The sequence below is a fragment of the Hyperolius riggenbachi genome, chromosome 11 (genome assembly GCF_040937935.1).
Source record: "Hyperolius riggenbachi isolate aHypRig1 chromosome 11, aHypRig1.pri, whole genome shotgun sequence".
NCBI lineage: Eukaryota > Metazoa > Chordata > Amphibia > Anura > Hyperoliidae > Hyperolius > Hyperolius riggenbachi.
Window position 1 is genome coordinate 114,875,091 of NC_090656.1, and position 13,799 is coordinate 114,888,889.

Here is a 13,799-nt window from a genome sequence, read left to right on the forward strand (position 1 = left end):
CGTTCCCCGGAGAAAAATTTGGTCATAAAGTGTGACCCGGCCCTGAAGAGGTTGGGAAACACTGCCCTATGTGTCCTCCTGTGTCCCCCATGTGTCCTCCTTTATCCCCCATGTCTCCCCTCATGAGTCCTCCTGTGTCCCCATGTGTCCTCCATTATCCCCCTTTGTCCCCATGTGTCCTCTTGTGTCCCCAATATCCTTCTGTGCCCACATTTGTCCCAGCGCGTGCTAGGCTCATGCTCCTGGCCCCCCAGGTGGGTAGCAGCAGCTGCTTACCTAATCCGCCATGCCTACATGAATTTCTTCTCTTTCGTGGGTCTCCCTCTAGTGTTCAACTGGTATAGATCGCGTCATCAATACAAGCGAACACTAGGGCGAGCTGCATGGAGAAGAAGGATGTTTGCAATCCCTGTGGGCATGGCGGATTAGGAAAGCAGCTGCCGCTACACACCCGGGATGGCCAGGAGAGGGAGTGGAGGCACGCGGGGAGAGCCAGGCATACTGCAGGCACATAGGCAGGGAATTCCCGACATGGCGGCGCTACAATATCAGCGAGCGTTCATAAGTCAGGGATACCTGGTCTTTGCCGTATACAATGCAGGGATTTTTCTCCCCATTTTGGGGGAGAAAAATTGGATCTTATATGGCTGAAAATACAGTTGTTATTGCAAATACCTATCTTAACTGACTTAAAAGACAGTTTGGAATGCCATCTAGGTTCAAAAATGTAACAATTTCACAACATTTCACATGTGCCTGATAAAAGCATTAAAAGGAATTTTGGCAATCCTGCCACTCCAACCAAAATCTAACTTTAATGCTTATGGAAAGTCAAATAATTCCAGCTTGCATGGAAATGTAATGCAAATTATACACACCACCAAGATTACTTGATTGGTGCAATTCCAGGCTACATACGATATCATTGGCCATCTCTGTTTATGGATAGTGTAGGAGGTGCTTAGCAGTGAGGGACTAAGGCCCCGTTCACATCACAAACGCGGATGGCCACGCATGCGGGACGCAACGCATGCGAACGCACGCCATCCGCGTTTGTGTGCGTTGCGTGGCTGATCCCATCACTGAAAAGTGAATGGGACAGCCACGCGTTTTTACAAAAAATGCGTGCAGCATGCGTTCCCGGACTGCACAGGTCCGAAACGCATGCAGTGTGAACATCAGACACTGCACTCTATGCAATGTCTGATGTCGTGCGTGTCGGCCACCTGCACGCGTTTCCAAAACGCGGCTGGAAACGCGTGCAGTGTGAACGGGGCCTTACACTCTGGCTATGGCTGATAGCTCTGTCCATTCACTCTCCCTGATTAAAGTCAGCTGCAGAGTTCTGAAAGGCTCCCTGAGGCCTGGGACCCACTATAAAGCACAATCGCTAGTGGTTTGCGGTACTGCTTTGTAAGCCATTTAAGAAGCGATTTCCCTGCTCCTATACAATACATTAGAGTGGAAACAATCCCAGAATGCCACATGTCCTGTTATTGATATTTCCCTAATCACAATCGCTCCAGTGGGATGTCCTCCATCCACTTACATTGGCAAAGCATTTTGGGAAATCACTAGCGATTGAAAGTGATCCCAAAATGCTGCCAAAAATGTGGGTCCCAGGCCTCAATCATGAGATTGGTTGCCTGGTCCAAAACTGGTTACTTGTCATACAGTATATAAGTGCATTAACTCTGGTATAGACCACAAATGCCAGTTTATATAACCAAATTTATTTAGTATATTGAAAATAAATATTTGGAAAAAAAAACAAAAAAACAAGGCAATTACATCATTGAATAACGAATGATAAACAAACTACATAGAGTCCAGACAAAATTAAAAGGGGGCATAAGAAATGAAATGCTATACGGATTGATCTCCAGAACTCTCGTAGCCCTCGTCTTTTCTGTATGGCAGGATTTGATCTCCAGAACTCTGGTAGCCCTCATCTTTTCCATAGGGCACGGATTGATCTCCAGAACTCTGGTAGCCCTCGTCTTTTCCATAGGGCACGGATTGATCTCAAGAACTCTGGTAGCCCTCATCTTTTCCATAGGGCACGGATTGATCTCCAGAACTGTGGTAGCCCTCATCTTTTCCGTATGGCACGGATTGATCTCCAGAACTGTGGTAGCCCTCGTCTTTTCCATAGGGCACGGATTGATCTTCAGAACTCTGGTAGCCCTCATCTTTTCCGTATGGCACGGATTGATCTCCAGAACTGTGGTAGCCCTCGTCTTTTCCATAGGGCACGGATTGATCTCCAGAATTGTGGTAGCCCTCGTCTTTTCCATAGGGCACGGATTGATCTTCAGAACTCTGGTAGCCCTCATCTTTTCCGTATGGCACGGATTGATCTCCAGAACTGTGGTAGCCCTCGTCTTTTCCATAGGGCACGGATTGATCTCCAGAACTGTGGTAGCCCTCATCTTTTCCGTATGGCACGGATTGATCTTCAGAACTCTGGTAGCCCTCATCTTTCCCGTATGGCACGGATTGATCTCCAGAACTGTGGTAGCCCTCGTCTTTTCCATAGGGCACGGATTGATCTCCAGAACTGTGGTAGCCCTCATCTTTTCCGTATGGCACGGATTGATCTCCAGAATTTTGGTAGCCCTCGTCTTTTCCATAGGGCACGGATTGATCTCCAGAACTCAGGTAGCCCTCATCTTTTCCGTATGGCATGGATTGATCTCCAGAACTGTGGTAGCCCTCGTCTTTTCCGTATGGCATGGATTGATCTCCAGAACTGTGGTAGCCCTCGTCTTTTCCATAGGGCACAGATTGATCTCCAGGACTCTGGTAGCCCTCATCTTTTCCGTATGGCACGGATTGATCTCCAGAACTGTGGTAGCCCTCGTCTTTTCCATAGGGCACGGATTGATCTCCAGTACTCTCGTAACCCTCATCCTTTCCGTATAGCACGGATTGATCTCCAGAACTGTGGTAGCCCTCATCTTTTCCGTATGGCACGGATTGATCTCCAGAACTGTGGTAGCCCTCGTCTTTTCCATAGGGCACAGATTGATCTCCAGGACTCTGGTAGCCCTCATCTTTTCCGTATGGCACGGATTGATCTCCAGAACTGTGGTAGCCCTCGTCTTTTCCATAGGGCACGGATTGATCTCCAGTACTCTCGTAACCCTCATCCTTTCCGTATAGCACGGATTGATCTCCAGAACTGTGGTAGCCCTCATCTTTTCCGTATGGCACGGATTGATCTCCAGAACTGTGGTAGCCCTCGTCTTTTCCATAGGGCACAGATTGATCTCCAGGACTCTGGTAGCCCTCATCTTTTCCGTATGGCACGGATTGATCTCCAGAACTGTGGTAGCCCTCGTCTTTTCCATAGGGCACGGATTGATCTCCAGTACTCTCGTAACCCTCATCCTTTCCGTATAGCACGGATTGATCTCCAGAACTCTGGTAGCCCTCATCTTTTCCGTATGGCATGGATTGATCTCCAGAACTGTGGTAGCCCTCGTCTTTTCCATAGGGCACAGATTGATCTCCAGGACTCTGGTAGCCCTCATCTTTTCCGTATGGCACGGATTGATCTCCAGAACTGTGGTAGCCCTCGTCTTTTCCGTATGGCATGGATTGATCTCCAGAACTGTGGTAGCCCTCGTCTTTTCCATAGGGCACAGATTGATCTCCAGGACTCTGGTAGCCCTCATCTTTTGCGTATGGCACGGATTGATCTCCAGAACTGTGGTAGCCCTCGTCTTTTCCATAGGGCACGGATTGATCTTCAGAACTCTGGTAGCCCTCATCTTTTCCATATGGCACGGATTGATCTCCAGAACTGTGGTAGCCCTCGTCTTTTCCATAGGGCACGGATTGATCTCCAGAACTGTGGTAGCCCTCATCTTTTCCGTATGGCACGGATTGATCTCCAGAACTGTGGTAGCCCTCGTCTTTTCCATAGGGCACGGATTGATCTCCAGAACTGTGGTAGCCCTCATCTTTTCCGTATGGCATGGATTGATCTCCAGAACTGTGGTAGCCCTCGTCTTTTCTGTACTGCACAGATTGATCTCCAGGACCCTCTTCTGATCCTGGTCCTGAAATGATATGAGGACACTATAATGTAATTCATGTAGTTAAAATGAGTGATACATTAATTAAATGTGCTAAAATGTCAAATGCATTTTAAACTTTGTGTTTGTGTATTGTTTTGTGATTATATACAGTGGGTTGCAAAAGTATTCGGCCCCCTTGAAGTTTTCCTTATTTTGTCACATTACTGCCACAAACATGAATCAATTTTATTGGAATTCCACATGAAAGACCAACACAAAGTGGTGTACACATGAGAAGTGGAACAAAAATCATACATGATTTCAAACATTTTTTACAAATAAATAACTGCAAAGTGGGGTGTGCATAATTATTCGGCCCCCTTTGATCTGAGTGCAGTCAGTTGCCTATAGACATTGCCTGATTAGTGCTAATGACTAAATAGAGTGCACCTGTGTGTAATCTAATGTCAGTACAAATACAGCTGCTCTGTGAGGGCCTCAGAGGTTGTCTAAGAGAATATTGGGAGCAACAACACCATGAAGTCCAAAGAACACACAAGACAGGTCAGGGATAAAGTTATTGAGAAATTTAAAGCAGGCTTAGGCTACAAAAAGATTTCCAAAGACTTGAACATCCCACGGAGCACTGTTCATTCATCATTCAGAAATGGAAGGAGTATGGCACAACTGTAAACCTACCAAGACAAGGCTGTCCACCTAAACTCACAGGCCGAACAAGGAGAGCGCTGATCAGAAATGCAGTCAAGAGGCCCATGGTGACTCTGGACCAGGGGAGGACTGGGACCTTTTGGCCTGGGGGGAAAATACAAACTAGAGGCCCGTTTTCACGGCAGCCCCAGCCCAAATGATATCACACACGTGCCCCACGTGCTATATGCCAGTAGTCACATGGGAAATACAGCAAGGACACTCGAGGGAGAGCATGACTGGTAAAGTATAAATGCACTGGCACCGGGGGGCACATAATACATTTTAAGTTACAACGGTTTCTTTCTCTTACACAAGTCCTGCAAGCAGCCCTTCTGGAGTCTAGGGACTGTCTGCAAGCAGCCCTTCTGGAGTCTAGGGACTGTCTGCAAGCAGCCCTTCTGGAGTCTAGAGACTGTCGAAAACTTTTCAACCTAGACAATATCTTAGTGAAAAATGGCGCCGGCAAAAAAATGGCGCCCCCTTCTGCCCGATATATGTTTAAAACGATATTTATCGTTTTAAAGGTTAAAATAGTGCAGAACGAAATTTATCGTTTTAAAACTGTTTTTTTTTTTTTTTTTTGGTCCTGCCTGAACGATATTTATCGTTTTAACCCCTGCTTTGCTGCCGTTTTGAAAATATCTGCCCGCCGGCTTTAATGTTTAATAGCAAAGCCCCCTTAAAAGCTAAAAACACCAAATTTGCAGGGAACGTTAAGAAGAAAATTGTGAACAAGAGGAAAAAAAAATCTTTCAAAAAGACCTTATAGTTTTTGAGAAAATCGATTTTGAATATTCTTCTTCTGACCGTGGGAAAATTAAACGCCCGCCGACTTTAGCGGTTAATAGCAAAGCCCCTTTAAATGCCAGAAACACCAAAATGTGTAGGAAATGTTAAGAAAAATAGTGGGAACACGAAGAAAAAAAAATTGTTCAAAAAGACCTTATAGTTTTTGAGAAAATCGATTTTAAATCTTCAAAGGAAATGTAACTATTTAAATCGCGTACTGACATTCCCGTGGAAACTTTTTCCGCCGACTTTAGCAGTTAATAGCAAAGTCCCCTTAAATCCTAGCAACACCAAATTTGCAGGATATGTTAAAAAGATACTGGGAAACAATATTTTAAAAAAAAAAATTGAAAAATTTTATTTATTTTTTTTTTAAATTAAAATTTTTGGGTTATGTTCAGAGTGTGGGAAAAGTTTTGAAAAAAATGACGTGGGGTCCCCCCTCCCGAGCCTCTGTAACCCCTTGTCTCCCATGCAGGCTGGGATAGCCAGAATGCGGAGCCCCGGCCGACTGGGGCTTCGCACCCTGAGCTATACCAGCCCGCATGGTCCATGGTATGGGGGGGCTTCGGGGGGGAGGGGCGGCCAAGCCTTCCCCTCCCCCCCCGGAGCCCTTGTCCAATCCATGGACAAGGGGCTCTTCCCCACCTCCGGTGCCCCAGGAGGAGGTGGGGGCGACGACTCCCTGGGGGGGTTCATGGTGGCATCTGGGAGTCCCCTTTAAGAAGGGGAACCCAGATGCCTGCCCCCCTCCCAGGAGAAATGAGTATAGGGCTACTTTGTACCCCTTACCCATTTCCACAAAGGGTTAAATGAAATAAAAACACAACAACGAGAAAAGTCCTTTAATGTTCTAAATTAACCAGAAATACTTACCTGTACCTTTAAGAAAAAAATCCCACGTCAATTAGGTCCCACGACAGTATCCTCCATCTTGCGACCTTCAGTTACATGTTGATTGAAGATCTCCGCTGCCCCGACGCCACACACGCCGCCTCCGCCGCACTCACTGCTCTTAGCTATACTTAGTATAGCTAAGAGCAAAAAGCATCTTTAAATGTTAGCTCCAATGGTCCCCATTGGTTCCTTAACAGACCAATGGGGATCAGGAGGATCCCCATTGGTCGATAAGGAACCAATGGGGAGCCTTGGAGCCAAAATTTAAAGATGCTTTTTGTTCTCAGCTATACTTAGTATAGCTGAGAGTTGCGTCTATGCATCTATATAGACGCATTAGCGCTAGCTGCCGCTGCCCTCCCTGCCTCCCCCCACCTGTCACCCTCACCCATGCTGGCACCCATGGGTGCATTGGGTGCCAGCATGGGTGAGGGTGACAGGTGGGGGGAGGCAGGGAGGTCAGCGGCAGCTAGCGCTAATGCGTCTATATAGACGCATAGACGCAACTCTCAGCTATACTTAGTATAGCTGAGAGCAGTGCGGCGGAGGCGGCGTGTGTGGCGTCGGGGCGGCGGAGATCTTCAATCAACATGTATCAGAAGATCGCAAGATAGAGGATACTGTCGTGGGACCTGATTGGCGTGGGATTTTTTTCTTAAAGGTACAGGTAAGTATTTCTGGTTAATTTAGAACATTAAAGGACTTTTCTCGTGGTTGTGTTTTTATTTCATTTAACCCTTTATGGAAATGGGTAAGGGGTACTCCTGCACCCCTATACTCATTTCTCCTGGGAGGGGGGTGGGCATCTGGGGGTCCCCTTCTTAAAGGGGACTCCCAGATGCCACCATGAACCCCCCCCCAGGGAGTCGTCGCCCCCGCCTCCACCTGGGGCAAGGGAGGCGGGGAAGAGCCCCTTGTCCATGGATTGGACAAGGGGCTCCGGGGGGGAGGGGGAGGCTTGGCCGCCCCTCCCCCCCGGAGCCCCCCCATACCATGGACCATGCGGGCTGGTATAGCTCAGGGTGCGAAGCCCCAGTCGGCCGGGGCTCCGCATTCTGGCTATCCCAGCCTGCATGGGAGACAAGGGGTTACAGAGGCTTGGGAGGGGGGACCCCACGTCATTTTTTTTTTTTTAAATTTGCTATCAATTTTTTTTTTTAATCTTCTGAGTGTGGGAAATAAATTTAAAAAAAAAATGACGTGGGGTCCCCCCCTCCCGAGCCTCTGTAACCCCTTGTCTCCCATGCAGGCTGGGAAAGCCAGAATGCGGAGCCCCGGCCGACTGGGGCTTCGCACCCTGAGCTATACCAGCCCGCATGGTCCATGGTATGGGGGGGCTCTGGGGGGGAGGGGCGGGCAAGCCTCCCCCTCCCCCCCGGAGCCCTTGTCCAATCCATGGACAAGGGGCTCTTCCCCACCTCCGGTGCCCCAGGAGGAGGTGAGGGCGACGACTCCCTGGGGGGGGGGGGGGGTTCATGGTGGCGTCTGGGAGTCCCCTTTAAGAAGGGGACCCCCAGATGCCCACCCCCCTCCCAGGAGAAATGAGTATAGGGCTACTTTGTACCCCTTACCCATTTCCACAAAGGGTTAAATGAAATAAAAACACAACCACGAGAAAAGTATTTTAATAATCTTAATTAACCACAAATACTTACCTGCACCTTTAAAAAAATGTTCCCACACCAATATATCCTCGGAAATGATCCAACGAATAACAATATCCTCTTATCTTGCGATCTTCAATTAACTTGATTGAAGATCTCCCACGCCAATTAGAATACTATACCTTACAATGCGTCCTGCGTAGGGACGCATAGCACGGCTCCCGCTGTCCTCCCCGCCTCCTCACCTGTCACCCTCACCTAGCCTGGCACCTGGTGCACCCATGGGTGCCACCCTAGGTGAGGGTGACAGGTGCAGGCAGACGGGGAGAGACAGCGGAGCTGGCAGCTATACGTCCTGCACAGGACGCATCCTAAGGTATAGTAACCGGCTCATAAATGAGCCGGTTCTTTTTGTATTGAATCAAATGAATCGATTCATTTGATTCAATACAAAAAGAACCGGCTCATTTATGAGCCGGTTACTATACCTTAGGATGCGTCCTGTGCAGGACGAATAGCTGCCAGCTCCGCTGTCTCTCCCCGTCTGCCTGCACCTGTCACCCTCACCTAGGGTGGCAACCATGGGTGCACCAGGTGCCAGGCTAGGTGAGGGTGACAGGTGAGGAGGCGGGGAGGACAGCGGGAGCCGTGCTATGCGTCCCTACGCAGGACGCATTGTAAGGTATAGTATTTTAATTGGCGTGGGAGATCTTCAATCAAGTTAATTGAAGATGGCAAGATAAGAGGATATTGTTATTCGTTGGATCATTTCCGAGGATATATTGGCGTGGGGACATTTTTTTAAAGGTGCAGGTAAGTATTTGTGGTTAATTAAGATTATTAAAATACTTTTCTCGTGGTTGTGTTTTTATTTCATTTAACCCTTTGTGGAAATGGGTAAGGGGTACAAAGTAGCCCTATACTCATTTCTCCTGGGAGGGGGGTGGGCATCTGGGGGTCCGCTTCTTAAAGGGGACTCCCAGATGCCACCATGAACCCCCCCCCCCCAGGGAGTCGTCGCCCCCACCTCCTCCTGGGGCACCGGAGGTGGGGAAGAGCCCCTTGTCCATGGATTGGACAAGGGCTCCGGGGGGGAGGGGGAGGCTTGGCCGCCCCTCCCCCCCAGAGCCCCCCCATACCATGGACCATGCGGGCTGGTATAGCTCAGGGTGCGAAGCCCCAGTCGGCTGGGGCTCCGCATTCTGGCTATCCCAGCCTGCATGGGAGACAAGGGGTTACAGAGGCTCGGGAGGGGGGGACCCTTTAATGTTCTAAATTAACCAGAAATACTTACCTGTACCTTTAAGAAAAAAATCCCACGCCAATCAGGTCCCACGACAGTATCCTCTATCTTGCGATCTTCTGATACATGTTGATTGAAGATCTCCGCCGCCCCGACGCCACACACGCCGCCTCCGCCGCACTGCTCTCAGCTATACTAAGTATAGCTGAGAGTTGCGTCTATGCGTCTATATAGACGCATTAGCGCTAGCTGCCGCTGACCTCCCTGCCTCCCCCCACCTGTCACCCTCACCCATGCTGGCACCCAATGCACCCATGGGTGCCAGCATGGGTGAGGGTGACAGGTGGGGGGAGGCAGGGAGGGCAGCGGCAGCTAGCGCTAATGCGTCTATATAGATGCATAGACGCAACTCTCAGCTATACTAAGTATAGCTGAGAACAAAAAGCATCTTTAAATTTTGGCTCCAAGGCTCCCCATTGGTTCCTTATCGACCAATGGGGATCCTCCTGATCCCCATTGGTCTGTTAAGGAACCAATGGGGACCATTGGAGCTAAAATTTAAAGATGCTTTTTGCTCTTAGCTATACTGAGTATAGCTAAGAGCAGTGAGTGCGGCGGAGGCGGCGTGTGTGGCGTCGGGGCAGCGGAGATCTTCAATCAACATGTAACTGAAGGTCGCAAGATGGAGGATACTGTCGTGGGACCTAATTGACGTGGGATTTTTTTCTTAAAGGTACAGGTAAGTATTTCTGGTTAATTTAGAACATTAAAGGACTTTTCTCGTTGTTGTGTTTTTATTTCATTTAACCCTTTGTGGAAATGGGTAAGGGGTACAAAGTAGCCCTATACTCATTTCTCCTGGGAGGGGGGCAGGCATCTGGGTTCCCCTTCTTAAAGGGGACTCCCAGATGCCACCATGAACCCCCCCCAGGGAGTCGTCGCCCCCACCTCCTCCTGGGGCACCGGAGGTGGGGAAGAGCCCCTTGTCCATGGATTGGACAAGGGCTCCGGGGGGGAGGGGAAGGCTTGGCCGCCCCTCCCCCCCGAAGCCCCCCCATACCATGGACCATGCGGGCTGGTATAGCTCAGGGTGCGAAGCCCCAGTCGGCCGGGGCTCCGCATTCTGGCTATCCCAGCCTGCATGGGAGACAAGGGGTTACAGAGGCTCGGGAGGGGGGACCCCACGTCATTTTTTTCAAAACTTTTCCCACACTCTGAACATAACCCAAAAATTTTAATTTAAAAAAAAAATAAATAAAATTTTTCAATTTTTTTTTTAAATATTGTTTCCCAGTATCTTTTTAACATATCCTGCAAATTTGGTGTTGCTAGGATTTAAGGGGACTTTGCTATTAACTGCTAAAGTCGGCGGAAAAAGTTTCCACGGGAATGTCAGTACGCGATTTAAATAGTTACATTTCCTTTGAAGATTTAAAATCGATTTTCTCAAAAACTATAAGGTCTTTTTGAACAATTTTTTGTTCTTCGTGTTTCCACTATTTTTCTTAACATTCCCTACACATTTTGGTGTTTCTGGCATTTAAAGGGGCTTTGCTATTAACCGCTAAAGTCGGCGGGCGTTTAATTTTCCCACGGTCAGAAGAAGAATATTCATATAATATTTCTTCTCAACGTTCCCTGCAAATTTGGTGTTTTTAGCTTTTAAGGGGGCTTTGCTATTAAACATTAAAGCCGGCGGGCAGATATTTTCAAAACGGCAGCAAAGCAGGGGTTAAAACGATAAATATCGTTTAGGAGCAATACAAATATAAATATAAACGATAAATATCGTTTTTAAAGCCGGCGCCATTTTTTAGCTGTCAAAAACGAAAAATAACTAGTGATAATGGTTCTCTATGGGGCGCCGTTTTTTAACTACGATAACTGGCGCCATTTTTAACGGACCCCGCAGTTAACAATGGTGAGAGACCAGACAGATTTTTTTCCCATGGACCCTGCAGGCAAGCCTCTGCTCTGTATCATGCTGTGTATATTTACTAGCTTGCCCGCCCTGCAATTGCTCCTTAATTGGGCGTTTATTTCCCTCATTCAGCCTAGTATTTCACATTGCCTTACACAAAAACCTGAATTCACCAGGCACAGTGCCAGCCCTAAATCATTAAATGAGAGGCAGCCTGGGGGGAAATCTCCCCCCTTCCCCCCTGGCCAGTCCTCCCCTGCATGTGACTACTGGCATATAGCATGTGGGGCACGTGTGTGATGTCATTTGGGCTGGGGCTGCCGTGAAAACGGGCCTCTAGTTTGTATTTTCCCCCCAGGCCAAAAGGTCCCAGTCCTCCCCTGTCCATAAAGCAAGTAAATCCACCAACCCCCAAATAGGTAGATTTGTCCCCCAATCCCCACATACTCAACATTTCTGGATATAATAAAAAAAATGTTCTATTGGATTTCAGAATGACCACATGAAGTAAGATAAATTTGGCATTTTAAATTAGATTTAAAAAATATGGAGACTAGAAAGTAGAGATTTGATAACAGGTGACTTCTTTACAAATTAACAAAAAAACAACAACCCGGCAGCCAGAACTCCTTTTCACTTCTGTGAAGCTCAGTTTCAGGCTAAGAATACATTACCTAATATCAAAATCACAAATCCTATGGCAGCTTCTGGTGTGTTTACGTCACATGACCAGGAGATGGCACACAGAATACTGCAAGTTTGTAAAGCTGCCCACACACTGATCGGAATAGATCTGATCATTTTTAGTTTTTATACAAAAATGGTTTGGTGATGGAGAGATAATCAATCAGTGTTCCACACACTTGAATGGATATCTGATAGATTTTGATAGTGTTACCTTGCAGACATTGATTGGTTTGATTTGATCAAAACTGTATACTTTGAATCAAGTCAGAATCAATACAATAAAATAATCTAATCTAAGGTGGCCGTGATCTGTGTATGGCCACCTTAAAGGGATACTGTAGGGGGGGTCGGGTGAAAATGAGTTGAACTTGCCCGAGGCTTCTAATGGTCCCCTGCAGACATCCTGTACCCGTGCAGCCACTCACCGATGCTCGTGTTCCCACCTCCGGTTCACTTCTGGAATTTCAGACTTTAAAGTCTGAAAACCACTGCGCCTGCGTTGCCATGTCCTCAATCCAGCTGATGTCACCAGGAGCGTACTGTGCAGACACAGAATATACTGGGTCTGCGCAGTATGCTCCTGGTGACATCAGCGGGATCGAGGACACGGCAACACAGGCGCAGTGTACAAGCAAGAGGTATGACCACATATAGCACCACACTAAAAGATTCAAAAAAGTATAACAATTTTATTTGAATAATCATCACATAGCAGCATAAAGCAATTGTTAAAAACATCTAAAAACCAAACGAGCACCTCATCTCACTGGTAAAGATAAGTAAAGCGAAATAATCACAAAAAGCTATAATAGCAGGTATATAATATCACCTGGGTAGCTCAATATAAGAGCTGCCACAGGGATTGAACCTGGGTTCAGAAGGCCATATATACTAAAGTGCATAGAGTAGTGAATAAAAACGAATACAGACCATGATTAAACAACATAAAAATAAAAGTGCATATTGTGCAAATATATATCATACAAGATCAGCCCAATAGCAACCCATGGATGCTGAATAATAATGTGATATGATGCTAAGACCGTCCTAGCAGCATGGGTGGCAAACACAGGTGCAGTGGTTTTCAGACTTTAAAGTCTGAAGTTCCAGAAGTGAACCGGAGGTGGAGGCGGGCCGGAGCATCGGTGAGTGGCTGCGCGGGCACAGGATGTCTGCGGGGGACCATTAGAAGCCCCGGGTAAATTCAACTCATTTTTCCCCAAACCCCCCCCCCCCCCCCCCCTACAGTATCCCTTTAAAGTAATCTGAAGTGGCCCAATAAATGAGTTGGATACTGTTCTATGGGGAGGCGTGAAGGCTCTAGATCCCATAGCCTCCATAGTCCTCGCTCCGTGCCGCTGTTCTATCGCCAGCCCTGGTGACGTTCTTTGACTAGCTTGGTAGAATACATCTTCAACCCTCCTCGGTCAGTCTTCAGAAGTACTGCCATCCCTGAGTACTTCCCGATGATGAGCGAATCCGTACTGCGCACGAGCAAGTCTGGGCTTGCACATCTGCATACACAGTGGGGCTCATACACAGAGGGGCTCATACACAGAGGGGCTCATACACAGAGGGGCTCATACACAGAGGGGCTCATACACAGAGGGGCTCATACACAGAGGGGCTCATGCACAGAGAGGCACATGCACAGAGGGGCTCGTACACAGAGGGGCTCATACACAGAGGGGCTCATACACAGAGGGGCTCATACACAGAGGGGCTCATACACAGAGGGGCTCATACACAGAGGGGCTCATGCACAGAGAGGCACATGCACAGAGGGGCTCGTACAGAGAGGGTCCCATACACAGAGGGGCTCATACACAGAGGGGCTCATACACAGTGGGGCTCATACACAGTGGGGCTCATACACAGTGGGGCTCATACACAGAGGGGCTCATACACAGAGGGGCTCATAC

The 13,799-nt window shown here is 48.0% G+C and overlaps 1 protein-coding gene across 1 annotated transcript in view; it reads right to left on the reverse strand.

Moving 5' to 3' along the window:
• Positions 1-2,025: 2,025 nt before the first annotated feature.
• LOC137537846 (S-antigen protein-like) overlaps positions 2,026-13,799 on the reverse strand; it is a 52,218-nt gene continuing 40,444 nt past the window's right edge. Inside the window, exon 3 of the mRNA XM_068259798.1 lies at positions 2,026-4,067. Within this exon, the coding sequence (XP_068115899.1) occupies positions 2,026-4,067 (2,042 nt within the window). The remainder of the gene's footprint in view (positions 4,068-13,799) is intronic.